Genomic DNA, 24587 nt, shown 5'->3' with positions numbered 1-24587 from the left:
TAAGGGACAGGATGAGAGCGATTCGGATAGTGGTAGGTGGGAACAAGTAGGCAAGAAGAAAAAGGGTAGGAAGGGCATGTCTAACAGTATGGATGTGAGTATAGAAGTGGATTTGCTGTATTCGGAAGAGGTTAAGAGGGGTCAGGATGAAGTCGCGGGAGTGACAGTGAGAGTGAGCGAGAAATACGAAAGGCTGTCAATATGAGTGAGGTACCCCGATGTGCTGTGCACAATACAAGGGATATGGTAGTAAGGATATAGGGGACTTTTTAATGGAATATGAGAACTACTGTACAGCAAAGAATGGGGATAATAGTAGAGTTTGGGTTAGGGAGTTAGGGGAATTTTTGACAGGATATTTGCTGAGTATGTATGGGATAATGATGAGTGTAGGGAATGTGTCATATGAGAGTTTTAAGACTAGGATTATGGAGCAGGCTAGGAGGTCAAAGAGTAGCATTAGGTATTGGAGGAAAAATGATTTTTAGGAGGCCAGAATGAGCGTTGGTGAGTCCTTGTTGATGTATGTATGCGTTAGAGACGTTAGCTAGGAAAAAGTTTGGGGATAAGGTAAATGAGTGCAAGGAGTTAATGAGGAAGTTGTTAGCAACTATGCCTGAGTGTGTGTATGAGTTTATAAATATTGATATTGTTATGTACAATAAGTTTCATACATACTTACCTGGCAATATAGACTTATTATACTTAGCTATAGACTCCCGTTCGTCCCCGATAAAAATTCGATTTCGCAGCACACGCTACAGGTAGGTAGGTCAGGTGATCTAGCGCCCCGCCGCTGGGTGGCAGGAATAGGAAAACCATACCTTCTAGAACCAGATTTTCTCTTCCACCTGTCTCCTGAGGGGAGGACTGGGTGGGCCATTCAATCGTATAAATCTGCCAGTAAGTATGTATGAAACTTTATTGTACAATAACAATATTTTCATACATTCAACTTCCCTGTCAGATATATACTTAGCTGATTGGCACTTTGGCGGAGGGTAAGAGACAGCTAATTACTGATTAGACAGGTAAACAACATACGTTGTAGATAATAAATAAATAAAACCTTGGTCCTATGTGTTTAGACGAAGGGTCACTTCCTAGCTATTGCTAGTAGTCTGCTTCGTCTCAAGAGCCTCAGCGAGGATGTGACCTATGGCTAAGAGTTCTTGTAGATCTGTCAATGGGGTCTTATCCACTTACTCGACAGAATCTAATGGTCATTTGTCAATGGGGTCTTATCCACTTACATGACAATACACTTATGCCTAGGGGCATAATTAAGGAGCACAACACGATCCCGATCACCTTGATCCATCCAACACGAGGGTTTGTGCTTAGTTTGAAAAGAGCTATCCCCAAACTCCTTTCCCCCCCCCCAAACCAAACAAAGAAAAAAAAAAAAAAAAAAAAACACTATGTTAACCCTCTTCCGCCGAAGCTGCCGTAAAAAAATTGTCTTCCGTGTGCCGGAGGTGTTTCAGAGTGAGCGCGGAAGCGGAAAAAATATTTTTTTCAAAAAATCACACTGCGCTTAGTTTTCAAGATTAAGAGTTCATTTTTGGCTCCTTTTTTTGTCATTGCTGAAGTTTAGTATGAACCATCAGAAATGAAAAAAAATATCATTATCATATATAAATAATGCGATATATGATAGCACAAAAACAAAATTTCATATATAATTGTATTCAAATCGCGCTGTGCGCAAAAACGGTTAAAGGTAACAAGTTACTTTTATTTCGTTCTAATGTACACTAAATTGCGATCATTTTGGCTATATAACATATTGTAAAACGATAAAAGCAAAACACAGAGAAAATATTATCACAAAATAATACATGAATTCGTAACGCGCGGACGTAAACAAATATGTTTTCAAAAATTCACCATAAATCTAAAATATTTGTCCTAAGAGACTTCCAATTTCTTTCAAAATGAAGACAAATGATTGAATATTACTATACTGTAAGAGTATTAGCTTACAATTGCAAGTGTTCCGACCATATCTGCAATTATTTCAGAAATAAGAAAAGCTACAACCTTCAAATATTTTTCGTTTTATTCTACATGAAATTTGCGAAACATTTTCATATATAAAACCTCTTTGAAATGCCTATATGAAACAGAGCAATTATTCCGAGAATGGTACGTACGCATTTGGAGATTTGTGGCGGAGAAATCCGCACGCGGTTAGGGAAGGAAAAGAGGTTTTTTTTTAATTCACCATAAATTTAAATAAATATTTTGCTAGACTTCGAATTTGTTTGTCAAGATGAAGATAAATGACTGAATATTTCTAGACTGTAAGAGTTTTGCTTACAATTGCGTTTTCGACCCATTTCAGGTGAGTCAAAGTTGACCCGAAACGTGGTTTTTTTTCTATTTATCAAGATTTATATGCAAATATTTCAAAAAATGAGAAAAAGCTACAACCTTCAATTATTTTGTTGTATTCTACATGAAATTGCACACATTTTCATATATAAAACTTTTATGTAACGGGCTAATTTAAAATGGTGCAAACATTACACAATCGCACGTATGATTTTTTCGGAAGAGTTACCGCGCGGACGTAAAGAAAGTTTTTTGTTTTTTTTTCATAAATTCACCAAAAATCGAAATATTGTGCTAGAGACTTCCAATTTGTTGCAAAATGAAGGTAAATGCTTGAATATTACTCGAATATAAGCGTTTAGCTTACAATTGCGTTTTTTCGACCATTTCGGTAGAGTCAAAGTTGACCAAATGGTTGAAATTTTGGCAATTATCATTATTTATATGAAAATATCTCAAAACTGATAAAAAGCTACAACCATGGGTTGTTTTTAGTTGTATTGTGCATGAAATTGCGCACATTTCCATATATAAAACTTTATATAACGACTAAGTTTTAAAATGGAGCAAACATTACCAGAATCGCATGTATGATATTTTTCGGAAGAGTTACCGCGCGGACGTAAGGAAAGAGTTTTTTCATAAATTCACCATAAATCGAAATATTGTGCTAGAGACTTCCAATTAGTTGCAAAATTAAGGTAAATGATTGAATATTACTAAAATATAAGAGTGTTAGCTTACATTGCGTCTTTCGACCATTTCGGTAGAGTCAAAGTTTGACCGAAGGTTGAAATTTTGGCAATTATCGTTATTTATATGAAAATATCTCAAAATTCTGATAAAAGCTACAATCATGAGTATTTTATTGTTGTATTCTACATAAAAATGCGCACATTTTCCTATATAATACTTCATGTAACGGCTAATTTACAATGGTACAAAAATTATGTCAAAGTGACGAAATAATTTCCAAGATGTGTCACATACTTTTTAGTGCGGCAAGAAAGAAATTGCGCTTGCGCGCCTGCGTAACGATTGTAAACAAAACAACACCTTGATCCGTGAACTCCCAGCATCCCCAAGGCGCGTGATTCAAAAGTTTTAGGCTGGTAGCCTATAAGTTTTTTCCTGCTAAATTTAAAAAACTTTTGTAAGTCACGTAAAATACGTCCCGTCGGAACACCAAACAAAAAATGTCGACGTAAAATACGTCTAGTCGGCACACGGGAAACAAAAAATGTTGACGTAAAATATGTCCAGTCGGCGTAAGAGGGTTAACATAAAAATTAACTCACTTAGTTAAGGATCAGTGTCGGCTCCCTATCCCAGCAACGTATCCGTAGACACGTAAAACCAAGAGAGAAGGATCTCTCGTAGGTCAAACTTGACCTCCTTCGTGCAAAGGGAAGCTCCACACAGAGTTGCATCTCCCGTAAGTTACAGCTAATATGTCCTTCACGACATATTATGTAATGAACAAAAATTCATAAAAAGCTCGCACTTCAAGCGAGGCTGTTTGAAGGAATCATCAAGTTATTCATGAAGTGCTTTAGCGATCACACTTATTTCAAAGAAGACCAGGGCTTCCTTTGAAATGGATCTTTTCTAGATGAAGCCTAGAGCCTGGCTTGCGCCTGGGTGGCACATCGTGCCTCGTGTCTGGCTGGCGCCTCGCGCCTGCCTGACACTTGGTTGGTGCCTGGAAGGCGCTTTTCGCCTGACTCATGGCTGGCGCCTCGCCGCCTGGTAACGTAGCTTCACGCCTGGTTCCAGACTGGCACTATTTGGCGTCTTGGTGCCTGGCTGACTCCTCTCCACTTGCTGGAGCTTCGAGCTTGGTAGAGTCTCGAGGATGTCTGGCGATGCCCACATCGGACACTCTTATCTGTCCGATTTGTTGCCTCTAGCGCATCTGCGCTAGGTTGGAGACCCCTCTTTCTCTTCATCAGATCATGGACAGTGTTCCTTGAAACTGTCCTGCCTATAGTGTTTTTTTTACGCCCTGTTTTGGCATATGGCACCTGGTTGGCGCTACATTGTCCAAAGTCCTGAACATCAAATAGTTTATCAGGAGACTGGAGAAGAGTGAAGAAGTTCTTCCACTTTGAGCTTTGGCCTCTCCGGCAAGGGGAGGTGATTGTAATCAGCTACATCCAGTAGACCGATAGGATATCTAACCGTACGAGAGATAAGTCTTCCTCCGAGGAGGGTCCTTCTTGAATACTTCCGTGCTCACGAGATCTCTTCTTACATGTTGAAGGGGTGTCTCATTGCAGAATCTTCCCTATCCTTGCCCGAAGAAGGAAGAAGCCTGGAAGTGAAGGAGACTCCGAGCTGAAATTGGGAGTACTCCTGATTTCTAGCTCTTTATTGTATCCCTCTGAACACCTTCTGGGAAGCATTTCGAGCCGTCATCACATTCCAAAGACTGTAGGCAAACGTTTGAACCATTCTACTGTAGATGAAAAAGTAAGTACCCTACCTGGACAACGAAACCTCTATCTGAAAACATTGAATCAGGAATAGGGGGTTTTAGTTCTTTGCCAGACATACTATGGTGGCAAGAACCCATTGCCTAATCTCCATAGAATCTGATGCGAGATTCCAATGCTCAAAAAATTCACTTGTCTTCTTGATCGTCTAGGACCAAGAGAAACAAAGAATTCCCTCATAAAAATTTCTCAAAGAAGTTTGATGTGGAGCAGTTCCATCTTGTCGGAACATAGAATCTGTGGCCACAAAAAAGATCCCATTAGAAGTATATGATATCCTACTCTTGTCATATTGAGGTATCGTATAAGATCCCGAAGATCTTAATCCTCTGCTATCTCCAATCCCTTTATAGAGACAGAGTATAGCCTTTTACTGCATTCTTTGATAGCAGATATATACAAAGGTGATTCTTCCCCCTGAAAGGGAAGAAAAAACCGCTATGTGGTTCACAGAGGTATCGGAGGAGGACAGTTTCCTCATTCCCTCTAGCACGATCTGCAGCAATTCTATATCTTGTCCATGACTGTCATTTACCTTGAAAAATCCTCTCATTCATGACCACTTCCGGTCAGTCTGCACGCAGACAAACTCAGAGTGGAGAGGTTGTTAAGGTCCATTTATAATAGATGCTGATAGAATATTCAGACTATCTTGGAAAAGACTTCCAAAACATGCTGTGAGAAGAACGTGACCTCTGTGAATCCAACCTCTCTAAGGCCAAAATGAGGCATAAAGTATTATCCTCTCTTTCTTTGACGCCCTTTATCTTAAATTCTGTAAAGAATTTATATTTTAGGGGAAAAAAGACTAAAGTTTATTCCCCTTTCTATAAAATAAAGATGGCGTATATTGCTACCTCTCTTGGTTTGAGGAAAAGGAAGCAGTTTACAGGAAGACTGTTTGTCTTCTACCTTGCTAAGAGATCTATGAAGAAGACTTTTCGCAGGTTCTCACAACTCTTTGCAATAAATGTTAGACATACTTTCACAGTTATTATCATCGATCGAGAAGGTTCTCACGGACATGCAAAATCTTGCATCGAACCTCTTAAGGATCGTTACATTCCCTGTCTGTTTTCCAAATAGGTTCTCTTTGTTAACGCGAACAGGAGCGAAAAAAGAGATTCTCGATGCTCTTTGCGATAGGAGAGAGTCATGGAATTGGCCCTAAGTGATTAAATGGGTAACGAAATCAGGAACGAATCTTGCCGTTACCGAGCGTGCTGTCTGAGAGGCTACTGGACTCTTAGGTTAATAACTCGCTAAAACGAGAAAATATTTTTGGATGGTGCTCTTAGGCTCACTGCGCCAGGCTGGCGCTTCTGGCGCAATTTTGTGCCAGGCTGGCGCTTTTTGGCGCATTGCGCCAGGTGGCGCTTCTAGCGCTTTGCGCCAGGCTGGCACTTCTTCAATAATCTTTATGTTACGTGCCAGAACATCTGTGCCTTTATGGTAACCGACATCCTTTCACATGTTAACTCCGTTCTTAGTAGGAAAAAACTCTTATATACGTAGCATAGTCCATTCAGGGAAACCATTTCTGCCACGAAGAGAATGTTTCCCATCCCACTCATCCATCTTCTCTCGAGCAATATCCGATTCTAAAAAGGTTGTGTGCGTTTCTCGAAAGACTTGACCATACCGTAGTCTTAAAGTGAATTCTCTACTACATCCATCTTCTCACTAAGCATGTATTCTAATATGCCATGCTTTGTAAGCATGAGAGCATTATATAATAATAAATGTTCTGCTGCATTAGAATCCTTTAATAATGTTACCTACGGTAAACAGCATTGAAAGGTTATAATATCTTTCTTAATGAAAGCTTCTTAGCAAAAGGCAGACAATATTTTATTTATGTTAGCTTAACTATCCCCTCCATTCGAGACTAAGTCCATGATTGTAGGGGGAATATACGGTTAACCATTCCATCCCGTTGGAGAGAGAGATGTAACCGACTGCTCATGACCGAGAACTGGATGGTACTGTATTGGCCTTAGAGTTAGAATGACAGCCCGGCAGTCTCGCTCGCTGCCTGGCTGCAATTCCATTTCATGAGTTGCCAGTTACTTCATTCAATGAAGGAATATAATAAAATTATTCTCGAGCCTAAGAAGCTCTTAATAATGCAAATTTAAGCCAAACAACCTTTGTTAAATACCGAAGCTGAGTAGGTATTGTCGTAACAAACCTTTTAAGCGAAGTCCTTACCAGGAAAATCCTGTAAGGATATAGATAATTCCGTAGCGAACCACAAAGGCAACTATGGTATGCGTATATGACTTGTCATTCAGTAGTCGTATACAGCAAGTCTTGCTACTACATTCTTTCCTCTCCGATTCAGAGAGAGAATGGAAATCTTGCCCTCTTCGTTCTTTTCGTCAATAAACACGAATTAGTATTAGTCGAAAGAGATCGCAATGAAAACTCTAGGATCAAAGAGAATCCCTCAAATTTTTATTCTCTTGGATATAAGGCCGTATTCTACACCTCTATTATTTGGAAGAGCCTCTAATCAATGAATGAGAGCTCGTACGAATCTTGTTTAATTTGCAAACGATTGCCACTTCATTTCTGTAAATGGTTGGTTGCATTATTTTAGAAGGGGGAAGGGGAAGATTTTAATATCGTCTTATTAGTAATGAACTAATTTTTTCCAATAAAAGTTTCCAATTCCGATCTATCTTCCATTTCCTGTCCATCAAGTTGGGAGAAGAATGAGCAACCGGAGGAGAGCGCCTGCTTTCGTAAGGTGAAGAGCTTTTAGCAGTACCGATTTTAACCTGACAAGGGCTACGGCCGCCTGTGCGACATCTTGAGTCCCCGCCAGGAAAAAAGCCGATCTTGCTCTTGCCTTTACTTGCATTAAGACTATCCTGAGAAGGGCGACGGCCGCCTGTGCGACAACTCCCGTTCTTATCAGAAGAAGGCCTCGAATGTCTTTCACCTTTCGCAGAATCAGGCTCTAACTCCATCTCTGATGAAGATCCTGGTTTATAGTTTCAGGCACGCTTTGCGCCTTAGCGCCTCGTTTCAGGAGCTTCAGGCGCTTTGCGCCTCGTTTCAGGCGCTTCAGGCGCTTTGCGCCTCATTTCAGGCGCTTCAGGCGTTTAAGGCGCTTTTCACCTCGTTTCAGGCGCTTCAGGCGCTTTGCGCCTCATTTCAGGCAGTTCAGGCGCTTCAGGAGCTTTGTGCCTCGTTTCAGGCGCCTCAGGCTCTTTGCGTCTCGTTTCAGGCGCTTCAGGCGCCTCTTTAGAATCCTCTCGCCTTGTCGGCGATTTGCGCCTGGCCGCCTCGTCCGAGCTGTCAAAGACTTCTATCGGACGGGATTTCTTAACGGGAAGGAAGAGAGCCTTTCTCCTGGGAGGATCCTTCTTCAAAACTCCTATTAACGAAGATATCTACTGTTGCCTTTCTCCTAGGATCTTCGTAGTCGTCTTCTTTCTCCGTATCCGATCTAGGGGAAGGAGGATTTAATGAATAAATGTCTTTCTTCTTCTCAGGTGGATAGCCTTCCGGAAAACTTTCCGGGATAGAATCCAAAGCTGGCGATTTCCACGATCTTTTAGAAGGTCTCGACAGCTTGTGAGAACTCCACCCTATTTTCCTTTCGATGAAGACTCGGATGACGAAAAAACACTGTTTTAGGATGCCTTTCCAACGGCTATCCTTGGCAGTCTGGGACGCTACTACAGATCCTGCCGAGGGGACGCTCGACCGTTGGGGATTCTCTGTAACCTCCTTAAGGCTTTCGACATTCCTTCTCCTCTGGGCTTGTGAGCTTGGAAGAGGTCTAGGCCTGAGAGCGAGACAGAGCCGATCGGAACGCACCCTCCACTATTTTAGGACGCCTTTCCAATGGCGAACTTGGCAGTCTGGGACGTTCTACAGAGTCTGCCGAGGGGATGCCTGATCGGTGGGGATTCTCTGAAACCTCCGTGCAGCTTTCGACATTCCTTCTCCTCTGGGCTTGTGAGTTTGGAAGAGGTCTAGACCTGGGAGCGAGACAGAGCCGATCAGACGCACCCTCCACTTCAATAGGGAACACTATATTCACTTCTTACCTTTTAAGAGCTCGCTTTTGAGCTACATCTATTATCTTCAAATTTGCATATATAAATTTGTAGTTTCTGTGGAGTAAGAAGGTGATGAGGATGCAACAACTACTAGTACTGCTAATACTCTAACTGCTCGTTAGCATAAACGCTATTAAAGCTTATAAAGTAAGCGTATCTAGTTATATGCTTTTCTGACTTCCTAAAGTAGGATATTAGAGTTTAATATTTCCTCAATAAAGTTGTAACCTTTATTACATGTAATAATGAATAAATATTAATAATTCCCTTTATTGCAAACTATGTGAGTGTCTACCGATAATTTCGGTAGTTTTTCTTAGTATTTTCTTAGAAATTTCGAAGCGAAATTCATTAAAAAGTTAATAAAAGCGTATGTCGAACCAAAGACCCAGTACTTCCCTGCAAAAGACAGCCCAGAAGATCGATGGCGATGAAACACGAAAATCAAATCAGGAGGAACCGTAAACGTATGTTTACATTCCAAACGATAGAGAAAATCTGGTTCTAGAAGGTATGGTTCCTATTCCTGCCACCCAGCGGCGGGGCGGTAGATCACCTGACCTACCTACCTGTAGCGTGTGCCGCGAAATTCGAATTTCTATCGGGGACGACGGAGTCTATAGCTAAGTATATAACTGACAGGGAAGTTGAATGTATGAAACTGAAACATAATTAGAAAGTAAGATGGACCTAATGAGATGTTGACATGGAATGATATCTAAGAGATAGTTAAGGATTATGAATTAGATAGGTGTATGAAAGAGAGCAGAAGTGTCAGCATCAAGACTGGAGTAAATGAGTGTATGACTGAATTTAGGAGCTATAGGGAGGCAGTTTTAGAAGGGCCGAGAGGAATGGCAGAGCGAGTGGGTGATACGAGCGTTAGGGTCAGTAACATAAGTATGGTGAACCCTAAGAGAAATAGGAGTGTGAGTGTTGGAATGTTATGGTCAGTTAGCTGTGAGTGGGAGCAGAAGTGTTATAGATGTGGGAAACCAGGGGATGAGAAGAATGAGTGTCAATGGGCGTTAGGAGCTTGTTTTGGGTGTGGAAAGCCAGACATTTGTTAATGAGTGTCAGAGAGATAGGGAAATATAAATGTAATAGATGTGGGCAGACAGGGCATGTAGATAGTGGATGTCGGGGTACCCATGTGAATGTGGTTTGTGGTAACTGTGGAAAGAATGGGCATTATGCTATGATGTGTAAGGAACAGCGAGCGAAGTGTGTTGAATGTGGAGTGGGTCATGTGGCGAGTGTTTGTAGGCAAAAGAGGATGAATCAGGCTGGGAATTCAGGAAACCAGGTGTTAAGGGGATTCAGTTGGGTGGGTCCTCTAGTGTGCATGTAGTAAGGGAGATGCATGTGCATGAAGGGGGCTGATGCATGTGCAGGAAGGGTTGTTGCATGAGGAAGGGTTTGGGGATAGAGCCCATGAGTGCATGAGTGTGAAGGTAAGATGCAAGGTGTGTGACTTTTGTGTGGTCGAGGTAATGAATGATAAGTATATGTTGTTAGGATATAGGTTCTTGAAGGAGTGTGGGATGGTGGTCCATCCGAGTAAGAACATGACTGAGTTGCAGATGAAAGAGAATGTACGTGGGGAGTTGTACTTGAATAGGGATGGAGAGGTAGACAGTAAGGTATGGAAAGGGGTGCCGTTGGTTGCAAAAGAGTGTGAAAGTGTTGTGCAAAATTGGGGAAGTTGTTAAGTGTGAAAGTTGCATGGCCAGGTAGCCTCCGGATTGCCATCAGTGACAAGTGTGAATATGTGGTTAAAGGTGTGGATGAATGCAAGTTGGTAAGAGCGGGCGTGCATGTGTACGATGGGGTCATAGACATGAGAATCCTCAGGTTTTGGTGGCCTTGTTGCAGAGTACTAGGAAGAAGCGAGTTCGGGGTATATATGAGGGTGATTGTGTAGGGTTGCTATACAGGTGATGACAGGTAGTGTGGAAGAAGGTAATAGTTGGAAGTATAATGAGTTGAGGGAAAGAGTTAGGGTGGATGAAATAGTTAGTGATGGCGACAGCGAGCGATGGATGCAGATGTTGTGGAATAGGCAGAGTGTGTTGAGCTGTGGAGAGTGGAGACAAGGTTTTTGGGGGGTCTAAGCTTCCAGAATCTAAAACAGTTCTAGAAGATGATACCCTATTACCTCAGCGTCCCCGACTCTGAGAGAGCTTGAGAGAGTAGGAGTGATAGAGAGGAGAGAGGAGTGAGAGTGCCAGGAATAGCCTCATAGTTCCTGTACGAAAGCCAGATGGAAGTTTGGGGATATGCATAGATTACAGAAGAGTGAATGAAGTGACTGTGAAGGAGCAATTCCCGATGCATGTAGTGTCTGATTGTGTGTACAAGATGCATGGGATGAGGGTGTTTACCAAATTAGAGCTGGTAAGGGGCTATTATCAGATGGTTCTTGAGGAGGGGAGCAGCCCTGTTACAGCTTTTTCGAGTGGTAGTTGCCACTACCAATTTAAAATGTTGAGTTTTGGGTTGGCTAATGTTCCTGCTGCCTTCCAGAGGGCAATGAATGTAGTTTTGGCTAGTTTGATAGGAAGAAGGTGACTGTTTATAGATGATATTTTGATTGAGAGTGAAACTGTTGAAGAGACTATGGAGTTGCTTAAGAGGGTGCAGGAGTGTTTGGAAGAGGTTGGAGTGAAAGTGAAGCTTGAGAAGTATACATGGTTAGCTGGGGATGTGTTATTTCTTGGACATATGGTGAGAGCAGGTGGTATAAGGAAGAATGACAAGTTTGTGCAAAAGGTAAGAGAATTTCCAAGTCCCAGACTGTGCTTGAGTTGAAAGGTTATTTGGGTTTGATTGAGTTTGGAAGGAAGTTTGTTAGGGACTGTTTGGAGATAGGAAAGCTGCTGACAAAAAGGATGGGGAAGAGAAATTGCACTAAGCTGAAGTGGCATGAGTGAATGGTGAGAGCATTTGAGAAATTGAAAGAGGAGGCTGTAAGGGATGTCACCTTGGCATTTCCGGATTATGGCGAGGATGCGAGTGGGCTTGAGCTCTACACAGATGCTAGTGAGTTTAGTATGGAGGGATGTTTAGTGCAGCTGCAAGAGGTGAATGGAGAAGAGCAATTGAGAGTGATAGTGTATGTAAGTAAAGCCTTTAATAAAGTGGAGCGAAAGTACTAAGTAGTTGAGAGAGAGCTTGCGGCTAGAAGGTTCTGTGTGAAAGCGATGAAAGTGTTTTTGTATGGAGTATGATTTGTTATACGGATGGACCATCAGCTGTTAGTGTAAATAATTAAGAAAGAAAGTGTGAATGCTAGGATTGCGAGGACGATTGAGGATTTGAGTGAGTTTGACTTTAGGTTAGAGTATGCGCCGGGGAGGAAGAATGGTAAGGGTGATTGTCCCATGAAAAGTGACTGGGATCCCAATAGTTCCTGAGGGTTTGGTTGTAAGAGAGAGGTTTGTGGGGGACAAAAGTTTGAAAGATTTGGAGAGTAAGGGTTTGGTTGAGGGAGTGCCCGAGAGTGCAAATGAGCTGCGAGTAAGGTTGATGGGTGATGTGCAGAAGGAAGGGGCATATACGGAGGAGCAAGGTGGGGGAGAGGAGATGCTGTCATGGATGTTGCTGGCAGTAGTGGAGTTGTTTGGGGTTGAAGTGTTTTTGTATTTTGAGTGGGACAGACCATTTGAGTATAGAGGGAAGCTAACTGGAAATAGTGAGCATAGGATTTTGAGAATTCAGTACTATGGGGAACACGGTTGTAGTTGGTTAGTCAGAAAAGGAGATTGTGAGGAGGATTTGAATCAAAAGTATGAAAGTGGGAAATAACTGAGGAAGAACGTGGGGAGGACACTTGTTGTATGGATGATCAGATAGAAGTGGCAGTGAATGTGTGCATGCATGGAACCCAAGGGAAAATGGTGATGCTTGTCAGAGTACATGATAGTGGGTACTGTAGCTTAGTTGATAAGGGGGCGCAGGTTTCCCTAATGAGTGGGTCAGTGGCAAATGAGATTGAGAGATACAATTGGGGAGTGAAAAGGCAGTGTACAAGTGTAAGAATACATGGGTTAGGACAGGGAAGTGTTTTGGTATGGGAAGAGGTACAGCTGAAGGTTAGGTTAGGGGAGTTGGAAGTGGTACATAACTTTATAGTCATGGGGGAAGATGATATGCTGGCTTGTTTTTTTAATAGGGATAGATTTTTTGAAGATGCATGATGTGAATGTAGACATAGGGAATGGGGTTCTTAGAAAGGGGGGGTAGTAAGATAGCAAGGATTCAGGATAGCAGTGTGTTTGTGGCGAACTTTGTGGGTATGATTGATGTTGCTAGAAGTGGGAATGATTTGTTGAGTGAAGAAAAGATTGAGGAAATGCAAGACAGGTGCTTGGAGATAAGTAAGTTGCGAGAATGTATTTTGGGAAGAGCGCGTGTGGAAGATTGGCCGTGTAAGTTGGAGGCATACAAGGGGTTTGCAAGATGGTTTGTAGTGTGCAAAAATTTAGTGTACTTTTTGCAGCAGGGAGGAATGCAAGGTAAGGGAGTGTATGTGCCGGTGTTTCCCATTGACTCAGCTGTGAGTATGTGCCTCTTGGTCCATGATCAGTTTGGGCACATGGGGAAGAATAAGTTGTGGGAATGCATGAGAGACAAACTATTTGCGCAGGGGTTACATAAGATTTGTGTGGATGTGGCCGTTACATGTGAAGAATGTCAGAGGGGAAACTATCAGTGTGTGCATGCGAGTCCACCTGTGTTGCGTCTGCAGATGAAAGAACCATTTGAAATGTTTGTGATTGACTGTGTTTCTTTGCCAATGACAAGAAGGCATGTGGGAATGATTGTGATGGTGGACCACGAGCAAATTTGTGTATGCGGTCCCCATCAAATATAAAAGGAGGGAAACTGTCGTGCGAATGGTGAGCTAAGTGATGTTGCCGATATGTGTGTGTAACCCTGCGAGAATGTTGAGTGATAATGGGCCTGAGTTTGTGGGGTGGGAATTTGAGGAAATGCTGAGGGAATGGGGTATTGAACATGTTTATTCTACTCCATATATGCCCAGTGCAAGTGGTTTGGCTGAAAGGACTGTTAGGACGTTGACTGAAATTTCGCGAAAAATTAGTAAGTGATAATGTGGGGCGTGCAGTGTGGATGTACAATGCCACATTGCAAAAGAGTACGTATAGGTATGTCACCCTGTAAGCATGTGTTGAATTTTGAGATAATTATTTGGCCAAGGTTGGGGTTATCAGAGAATGAGCGGGATGGGTGAAAGAGAGAAAGTGGGAGGTTTGAAAGTTTTAGGGTTGGGGATAAAGTGTTGAAAGAGGTGATTGAGAGAGGAAGAATGAATGTGAGTAAGGAAAGGGAAAAGTTTGAAGGGCCTTTTGAGGTTTTGGAAGTGGGATCAAGAGGGTCAAGTTCATGTTTTGCGGAAGATGCGAATGGATGGGGGAATGGATGAGGTCAAGGCACATCATAATCAGCTCTGCAGGTGGAGGGATGTGCCACAGTATGTCCGCGAGAAAGCAATGAGTGAGTGGTTGAAAGTGAATAAATAAGAGCCGAGCAACAGTGAGCAAATGGATTTGGGGGATCAGCGGAAGGTAAGAAAAGGGAATGAAAGAGAAAGGTGAAGAATGCATGATAAAGGGGTTAGTGTTAGGCTAGAGATGGTTGATAGAGTGTGCAACACAGATAAGCCTGAGGAGGGAATGGATGTGTCATACAGTGTGTGGGGGTCTGAGTTGACAGAGTTTAGCGAGATTTTGACAGGAGGGGAACCAAGTAGTAGGGAAGTGGTTAGCAGCATCAATGAGTCTCTTCAGGAGTTTGGCAGGGATATGAATGAGGTGCGTTATTTGGTGGCAGAGATACGGAAGATGTTGGGACAAGAGTTAGAAGGGGTAAATGAGATAGAGAATGTGATTTGGGAGGACAGTAGCGAGGGAGATAGTGTAAGTTTGAATGAAAGTGGTATGGAAGAAGTGTATGACGACGCGACTGAGAGAGTATATGAGTGGCCTCGAACAAGATCCAGGGGGGACAGCATCTGAACATCCCTGAGTTTTAAGGAGGGCTATTTAGTGTGGATGTTGCAAGTATGTGAAGGGATGTTGTCAATCAAATGTAACAGGGGAGGAAATATGGGGGAATTGATGAACTGGTTGCATTTGACAACTTTCTCAAGGGTTTTCATTCATCGGAAGCGATAGGAAGGACCTTGGATGTTTTGCGTATTTATTATATTATGTTTTTAAGTTTATTATTGTTAAGATAGTATGGGGAAGGTTTGTGCCTGTTTTTGTTTTTGTTTTGAGAGAGAGAGAGAGAGAGAGAGAGAGAGAGAGAGAGAGGAGAGAGAGAGAGAGAGAGAGAGAGAGAGTGATGAATGGGTAGTTGAAGAGTGAATTGCTTGTTTGGCGGGCATTTTAGCTCGTTGGGTGGCTAGGTTGCCGAGCATTCATAGTCATTCAGGAGCAGTCAATGAAGGCATTCGGAGTGGGAGGTAGTTAGTCAGTACAGTTGTCTGTGTGCATTTTCATAGTTTTTGGGCATTCAGTAATCGAGTTCTGTCGTGCTTGTGTCTATCTGTGGTTGTCGAGTTGGTGAGTGATTTGTCGTGTCTGATGTTTGTGAACTGGTGTGTAGTCTTGTTGCTTGTTTGGTGTTTTTTCGTGTTGGCATTCAGCGGTCTGTTGGTGACAGTTGGTTTGGTGTTTGGCAGTTTGCTAGTGGCTGTGGAGTTTGTTTTTCGACAGCCATACCACGTTGAAAGCACAGCTTCTTGCACTGATTGTGTCAAGTTTCCTGGTGAGTAATGTGTTTGAGATTTTGTTTTTTGATTTCCTGAACCAAGTGTCCTTTTAGTAATTAAAGTAACATAAAGGGGAGAGTGTGGCTGGGGGAAATTTGTGAGCCAGGATTGATTAACGTAAATATGGGGAGGTTTGCTTGCTTAGCTTGTGATCCCACCACACCTCACTTGTCACTGATCTTGAGCTACACCAGATACGCCTCTCATCTAAAGGCAGAAAAGATAAAGCTGCTCATCCACTTCTATACTTGGTTGCAATCCAGTAGGATGATGGAAGGGGAACAGGAGAATGTGCACCACCTCTCTTGTACACCTTCATGCATACAAAACATTGGAGACCAAAGGAGGCCACTCCCTTAAGCATGTGGCAAGTGATGGTAGGTGAGTGAAAGGTATTCCCTAACTCACCAACCCCCCCAACCTTTACCTACAGTTATCAAGTTATCAAGTTCAATGACTGTCCCAGCTTTTGCTGAAGGATATCTCCTATTATAAATGGTGATGGCTTGCATTACCATGGAAACAAGATAGAAGTGAAAAATTTAAAATACTTGCATATACATACCCTAAGTCTATGGTCAACAACTGTCCACACTCTACTTGCAAAATCATTTGAAGCACCCAAGATTAAAGACTCTTCCGCATCGAAGTCTATTGCAGTCACACCAGCATTACTACCAGTCAGCATTCCCTTTGCTTCCACAGTTGCTGTAATTTAAAAAATAATGTACACTTCACAAAATACTTAAGAAATTTATAAGAAAATACAAAATTTATGCTGTAGCCAAGAAATACTGCTTTCCAATTCAATTTTCCAGAATGAATACTACAGAAAAATTTACATACTAGTAAAACAAGACTTACATACAGTGGACCAAACATATTCGCATTCTCAAGATTCTAGGACTCACCTATTCGCAGGTTTCTCTAGGGATCATATCTACCCATTATTTGCAGGAAGTTTGCCTATTCACAGTACTTTTTCACTGACAAATACTCACTAATTATTGTATTTTCATATCGACTTCATGACTAGAACATCTCTTTTTATGATGAAACCATTAAAATATTCAAGTATAAGTATTTTTAGAGAGGTTTCTTGAACTAACGAAATAGGAAGTTCTAAGCATTTTTGGAGGGGGTTTTAAGTACTTGTGGACTTTAAATATTCATGGGGTCTGGTATGCATCCCAAATGAATACGGGGGTCCACTGTAACCCTTGATGTATAACAATTATATACCGCCAAAGATAACCACTGGCGAATATAACCTCATAAAATATAAAACCTTTATAGGGACCCATAAAACAATGCACTAGTGTCACCCCCCAAGAGCAATCACCACCTCTATGGCTCATAAAACCACAGCTCACCACCAAAAATCATAGCCACAAAAAAAATTCACCACCAAAATAACCACAAAATATCAGGCCCAATTAAACAATACAACCAGGAATTACCAAATCACAAAAATCACCACCAGGTATCATCATCACCAAAAGTCATCACCACGAACCCCTTATAATGTTTCTCAATTTTACAGTAACTTCCCATATTTTTTCACCTCGTTTTCCATCATGAAATAATTACCTCTGGTTTTTACGCCAAATAGCTGCAGTTTGTGCATAATAAGAAAATAGTAAAAGAATGAAAGGAAAAAAGTTACATTAAACTCCTTAATGACATTTCTTCATCCATTTGCAAAATCAAGAAAGAAAAAAAAGCAACTGCTCTATGTTACCTTACTATCTACCACTACCAATCTTTTTCAATTTAGATATGCGAATTAATTTCAACCGACCTGTCTTTTCATCTAAGACTACAAATCTGTTTCCTATCTTTTCATCAATAACTCTAAATAGACCCTCAAATTTTGGACCTATCTTGTAATCCTGCCATTCCTAGGAATGACTTAATTTCTTTCTTTGATTTCGGGGTACAAAAATCTGCTATTGCTTTGACTTTATCGTCATTTACTCTAACCTCTACTTTAGATGTGACATGACCTAAACATGTGATTTGCTTCTTGAAGAAGGAACACTTAGCTAGCTTAATTTTCAATCCTGCTAACCTAAGTCTCCTAAGTACTTCCTTAAGCACTTCTAAGTGTTGCATGATCGAGTCTGTTGTAATTAATATATCCTCCATGTACGCAAAACCATTCTTACCCAATAACACGTGCACAACTGTGTTCACCAACCTCGTAAAGGTCATAAGAATACCTAATAAACTGAACAGCATAAGCGTAAATTCATGGTGTCCCTTGGGCACTGAAAAGGCAGTATATTTCTTGCTATTTTTGCTAAAAGGGACCTGCAAAAAACCCTGTGCTAAATCAATTGAGCTATGAATATTATGTCCCCCAATTTCTACAAAATGATCTGGTATGCACGCGACTAGGTAACGGTCAGGAAGTGTCTTCTCATTCAAACATCTAAAATCGAAGCATACTCAGACAGAACTGACCTTCTTAGGCACTGCAAACAGAGGAAAGTAGTATGGCGATGCCTAGGTCTAATGATTCCTTCCTCTTCCCATTTAATGACTCTTTTTCTACCTGTTTTCTGATTTTACAAAGTATGCGTTATGGATGAATAAAAATGGGTTTTGTACCTTCCCCTAAGTTTGGGCTTTGTACCTTTCTCTAAGTTTATCTTATGTTCTAACACATTAGTTAATCCCAGTTTATCCCATTGTAAAGCTATCGTGTCCCCAAATTCTGCCAAAAGTTTGCTTAGCGCTTCTATATGCTCTTTAAAATCTGCATTAGCTAAATGTTCTCTAAAAATTTGCTTCCTTGATTGCGTTTCTGCCTCTGAAATCTCAGTTTTCCCCTCTACAATAGCCACTGAACCACTGTCACTACTCCAATCTTGGAGGTCAACCACATATGTATTCTTCTGGTATTTCCTAACTGTATCATTACAGTTCAGTAATTCTACCCATGTAACACAAGTGTTTGATACACTGTTCACTGATAGTTCTAATAACCCCTCTCAGTTTCTTGCTACCCTCAATTATGCACACTCCCCTGGGCTTTTTCACTTCCCCCAGTCTGACTTTTACCATAGTCTTTGAACCTGGAATTAAAATAACCTCCTCTGATAAAACACATTTATATTTGTGGTTAGTACCTCCCTGTTCCACGATCCCATTAATATCACCGTCCATGGTTCTCATTTCATCCACCCAGATCCCATTGTTAGTATCATTAACATTATCAGTATCACCACTCATAACACCATTGTTAAACCCACCAAAATTGTTACCACCGTGGCCCTCAATATCCCATTTATCATCACCATCATCACCGCTGTTATTCCCCATATCATCAGTGTGGGTTCTGGTATCACCACTCCCCTATTCCTGGTATCATTACCATTAGCACTGCCAAAAGCATCCCCATTTTCAGTATTTCCCATATCCTTGTGGCGGGATCAAAAGCTTAAAAAAACAAGTGGCAAATCCCCCCCCCCCACCCACCCACCCACCCATAAACCTAATCAATCCAGCTGCCAAACTCACCTCTGTCACATTTTCCTCTTTACACTACAGAATACATGCAGGACAATTGACCTATACCACACACACACACACACACACACACACAAACACATGTACTTACCAACCACTCCAGAAACTTCGGGCTATGCTGTGCTGTCCGCTAGTCAAGGTCACAACAACACAAAAACCAATTGAAGAATGATAATAGCTTACACATTACCAAGGCTGATAAATCCAATAGTTTAGTGGTTCTTGACAAAACTGACTACATATCACACATGCATACTTTACTAGTGGATGAAATAACTTACAAAAAACTCGCAAAAAATCCGTTGAACCAATTAATAAAAAACTTTAATATCAATATCAAACAAATTCTTAAAGATAAAAAAGAACTTCTGTTTAAGTTAACTGTAAAGTGTCCCTCATTACCTTATTTATACGGCCTAGTCAAAACTCATAAGGAAAACAAACCTATGCGTCCAATTTAGTACTGTAGGATCAATTGCTTATAAACTATCTAAATATCTTACTAAATTGTTATCCCCTCTACTAGGACCTGTATCTAATTCACACATCCGGAATTCTCTTGATCTTGTGGAAAAATTAAATAATATTGTACTAAACCCTAGCGATATCTTTGTCAGTTCTGATGTATGTTTTTTGTTTACAAAAGTCCCTATTGACTCTGTGCAGTACAAGTAATGAACTTGTACTGCATGAATTGCCTATGTCCATTAGTCACATAATTTCCTTGATTAAGTTATGTATTTGTGATTGCAGATTTATTTTTAATGGAGAATATTGCCAACAAATATTTGGTATGGCCATGGGTAACCCTTTATCACCTCTCCTTTCAAACTTATATATGGAATTTTTTGAGAGACAACACCTCCCGAATATCACACTTGTCCCCTTAAAATGGTACCGATATGTCGATGATATCTTAGTGGTCTTACCTGTTGGTATCGATGTAAATGATTTTCTGTCTAAATTGAATAATTTAGTGCCATCCATAAAATTCACTGTTGAAATCAAAAATAACAATGTCATCCCTTTCCTAGATGTATTAATACATAGAGAATCTTTCCAATGAAAATTCAGTTTTTATAGAAAACCCACAAATAATTTAACATTGGTACATTTTTATTCTGGCCACCATCTTAATATTAAAATTTCTATTTTTTCTTCTATGTTCATATGCGCTTTGCGTATCACGAGTTCACAATATCTTGACCAAGAAATAGAATACATAAAATGATAGGAAACGATCTCTGCTACCCACCTCATTTAATTGATTTATGTTATCAAAAAGCTCACAAAAAGTTTTATAGTGTTGCTATTAATGAAAAAGATATGCCTAAAAATGTACTTAGCTTACCTTACTTTCGTTGATTTGAAACCATAAAATCAATATTTAAATCGTTTAATGTTAATGTAGTGTTCTCTTATAACAATACCATTAAAGATATGCTAATTAAGAATAGTCCCGTAACAAATAACAACATCATTTACAAAATTCCTTGTAAGGATTGCCCATCGTTTTACGTTGGTCAGTCCAAGTAAAAAAATTTAATGTGTTACGTATTAAGCAGCATATGTATTCAGTTAGAACAGCCCAGTCTTCAAATGTACTGTTTATCCATCTGAGTGAAAAATCTCATTGTATTAATTGGGGTGATACCTCGGTAACTGCTAGATCTAATGATTATGTTTCAAGAAATTTACTGGAACCGGCAATTATACAAATCACTAATAAAAACAACCTGTACCATTTGGACCCATATATTTGTAAGATGTTTATGAAGGACCTTAAAATAAATGAACTACGTACTAATAAATTAGTCCCACATGTATATAGTTATTATTTCTTATCTCCTCTCTCGTCTCTCTCTTCTCTCTCTCTCTCTCTCTCTCTCTCTCTCTCTCTCTCTCTCTCTCTCTCTCTCTCTCTCTCTCTCGATATTCTCTCTCACTCTTTCTCTTGCTCGATATATATATTTATTTTTTCTTTTGTCTTTTCATTAATAATAATTTTTTGGGAAAATTTGTGTACATTTCATGATATTAAATTGTATATGCTTCTGTGTTTTTTCAAAATGTACTGTTTTCTGGAAGAATAACTTGTTTACTGCGTGTGTCCCCCAAGGTGTGGCTACCCTCAGGTGTTTCCTCCTTTCTGTAGAGGAAAATTGCCCTTATTGCTAATCTTGTAGTGTCAGTTTGGATATTAAGCCTTCTTTTGACTATGTTGTCCTCTGTAAAATCAGTTTGCCTCAGTAAAGGGTCCGAACAGGACCGAAAGTACTTGGCTATCTCGCTTTTTCATTTTTTCCTCCGTAGCAAAAAAACCTTTATTTATACATAGCATCACATTTTATATACTTTGTGATCAAGTTATATATTAATTATATATATATATGTATATATATATATATATATATATATATATAGTTATATTATCTATATATATATATATATATTATATATATATGATAAATATATATATATATATCTAAGGGGTGTAGCCTCGTATTTGTTATACTAACAAGGCACCCTGTTGGTTACTTTGGATTGGCATGATGTATCACAGATGTCATTTGATAAACACCACTCCTTCATTCAAGTCTCATTGACTGTGATGATATCTTCTAAGTCCCCATCAATAGCTACTTCTGGTATGAAGGTTGAAGACGTTAAAACTCATAGTATAAAATATAAGTTATATTTAACAAGCTACATCACAAGGATAGCTGCAAGAAGGTTTTGATAGGTCTTCAAGCGGAGAGGTGTAGTGGACGTCTGATATACAATTATGGTTACAAGACCATAGTAGAGCAAAACACTGCTCGATTCATATGGACATATGAATCTAGGTATGTGACGTAGACACAGTCTGTTGGTGGGAACGTCAACATGTTTTCCCAGAGGAGGCATTGTTGCGTTTACATTCTGCAATGATAAACATGACTCCAGGTGTCTACAAACCAAGACGCTTATTCAAAGTGACGTCAAAGCAACATCAAGGCAACGTCAACTTCTGCAAGTTCCTATATGACCCCTTGGGTTGCTAGCATAGTTATCATCTTAGTTCATTATCTATAGAATGTCAAAATGCATTCTTTATTATATGTAAACCTTACGTAAACAGTGCATCACTAAGCGGCTGGGGAGGATACTCACAGTACAAAAAGGTACAGGGAACCTGGTCCCTACCATTCCGCCAGCTTCATATCAATGTACTGGAAGCTATGGCAGTGTTCCTCACCCTGAAAAAGCTTCATCCAGCCAAAAAATCTCATATCAAACTAGTGCTGGACAGTGCAGTTGTAGTACACTGCATTAACAGGGGAGGCTCCAAGTCGAGCCATGTGAACCATGTCATGATAGCCATATTTTCATTGGCAGCCAAGAACAAATGGCACCTGTCCGCCACCCATAAAGCGGGTGTAAGGAACGTAGTAGCGGACGTGCTATCACGTTCAGTCCCACAGGAGTCAGAGTGGTCCCTGGACAGGCAGTCATTCAGTTGGGTCTGCCAACGAGTCCCAGGGCTTCAGGTATATCTCTTCGCCACCGAGTCGAATCACAAACTCCCATGTTACGTGGCCCCTAACCTGGACCCTCTGGCCTATGCCACGGACACCATGGCTATAGATTGGAATCCGTGGAAGAGGATTTACCTCTTTCCTCCAGTAAATCTTCTCTTGAAGGTTCTGAACAAGCTCAGGACGTTCAAGGGACACATTGCTCTAATAGCCCCCAATTGGCCCAGGAACAACTGGTTCCCACTGCTACTGGAATTGGGACTCCGACCTCAACGGATTCCCAATCCCAGACTATCACAACTAGTACAAACGAGGACTGTGTTCACTTCCTCAGGAATTCAGAAAGCCCTAACTTTATGGACTTCATGAAGTTTGCGGCACAAAGAGATGCCAATATCGACCCTAAGAATATCTTATTCTTAGAATCTGATAAATGGGAATCGACCCTACGTCAATATGACTCAGCAGTTAAAAAAACTGGCTGTATTCCTGAGGAATTCTGATACACAAACCATGACAACCAATCTGGCCATATCCTTTTTCAGGACACTGTTTGAGAAAGGTTTAGCAGCTAGTACTATTACTACTACTAAGTTTGCACTTAAGAAAATCTTCCGGTTTGGATTCAAAATAGATCTGACAGACTCTTATTTTTCATCTATCCCTAAGGCTTGCGCTAGATTCAGACCATCAGAGAGGCCCAAGTCTGTGTCATGGTTCTTGAATGATGTCCTTAAATTGGCCTCGGACACTAATAATGACTCATGTGACTTTTTACCCCTCCTCACGAAAACATTATTCCTATTAAGTCTGGCTTCAGGAGCCAGGGTATCCGAACTGTCGGCTCTATCTAGAGATTCTGGTCATATAGAGTTTCTCCCTTCAGGAGAAGTGATACTTTCCCCAGATCATCAATTTCTAGCTAAGAATGAGGACCCACTGGATAGGTGGGCCTCATGGAAAATTCTCCCACTTCCACAGGACCCGTCCGTATGTCCAGTTGCTACCCTAAGAGCATACCTAAGTAGAACTGCCCTAAGGTTTTCAGGCCCTCTATTTATTAGGGAAAAGGGAGGCACCTTTTCCTTAAAAGGAATCAGGCAGCAAATCTTATACTTTATTAAGCAAGCCAACCCGGAGTCCTTCCCTCGGGTACATGATATTAGAGCAGTAGCTACCTCTATCAATTACTTTCAGCATATGAATTTTGATGATCTGAAGAAGTACACAGGCTGGAAATCTCCGACAGTATTTAAACGCCATTATCTTAAGTCCTTAGAAGCCCTTAAATTTCCAGCAGTGGCAGCAGGAAACAGTTTCTCCTGACACTGCTTCAGTAGTAGTAAGTAGTTTAACCTAGATCTCTCCTTTCTACCTGCCTCGCTGACATTCTTGCCGTGACTCAGCCACCATGTAGCCTTATTGTACCTTGGATGCCACATGTTGTATATATTGTGATATTTCCTCTCGTTTTGTTCTTAGAATTAGTCACAGTTTAAGTTAACCTTGCTGTTTAGTATTAAGTATGAATTGTTTTGTATTGACTTTACTGTTAAGGTTCCAATTGCCCTTTTGTTACTCATCTTGTAACTTTATCCTTAGATTATAGCAATTAACCTTAATTGTTTTTTATTATCCTGTATATTACTTGTGTGCTTCCTTATTCCAAGCTTATGTGGCCATTTCTCTGGTACTATTTCACGTAGCGACAGGGGCTGAGCCCAGAAAAGGGATTTTGATGAAGGAAAAATCTATTTCTGGGCAAATCCCACCCTTTTATGTTACCCGCCCCTTTTTGGCCCAAGCTTGGGTGCTATCTGTAGGA

At 40.7% G+C, this 24587-nt stretch overlaps 1 protein-coding gene across 1 annotated transcript in view; it reads right to left on the bottom strand.

Moving 5' to 3' along the window:
* LOC135222596 (autophagy-related protein 16-like) overlaps nt 1–24587 on the bottom strand; it is a gene marked incomplete in the record, with an annotated part of 256503 nt that overhangs the window by 60741 nt on the left and 171175 nt on the right. The window contains 1 exon segment of the mRNA XM_064260686.1: nt 16276–16418. Coding sequence (XP_064116756.1) covers nt 16276–16418 — 143 coding nt within the window.

The sequence above is a fragment of the Macrobrachium nipponense genome, chromosome 8 (genome assembly GCF_015104395.2).
Source record: "Macrobrachium nipponense isolate FS-2020 chromosome 8, ASM1510439v2, whole genome shotgun sequence".
Lineage (NCBI taxonomy): Eukaryota > Metazoa > Arthropoda > Malacostraca > Decapoda > Palaemonidae > Macrobrachium > Macrobrachium nipponense.
The sequence above is the reverse complement of the archived record's forward strand: the minus strand, read 5'-3'. Positions and strand labels throughout refer to the sequence as shown.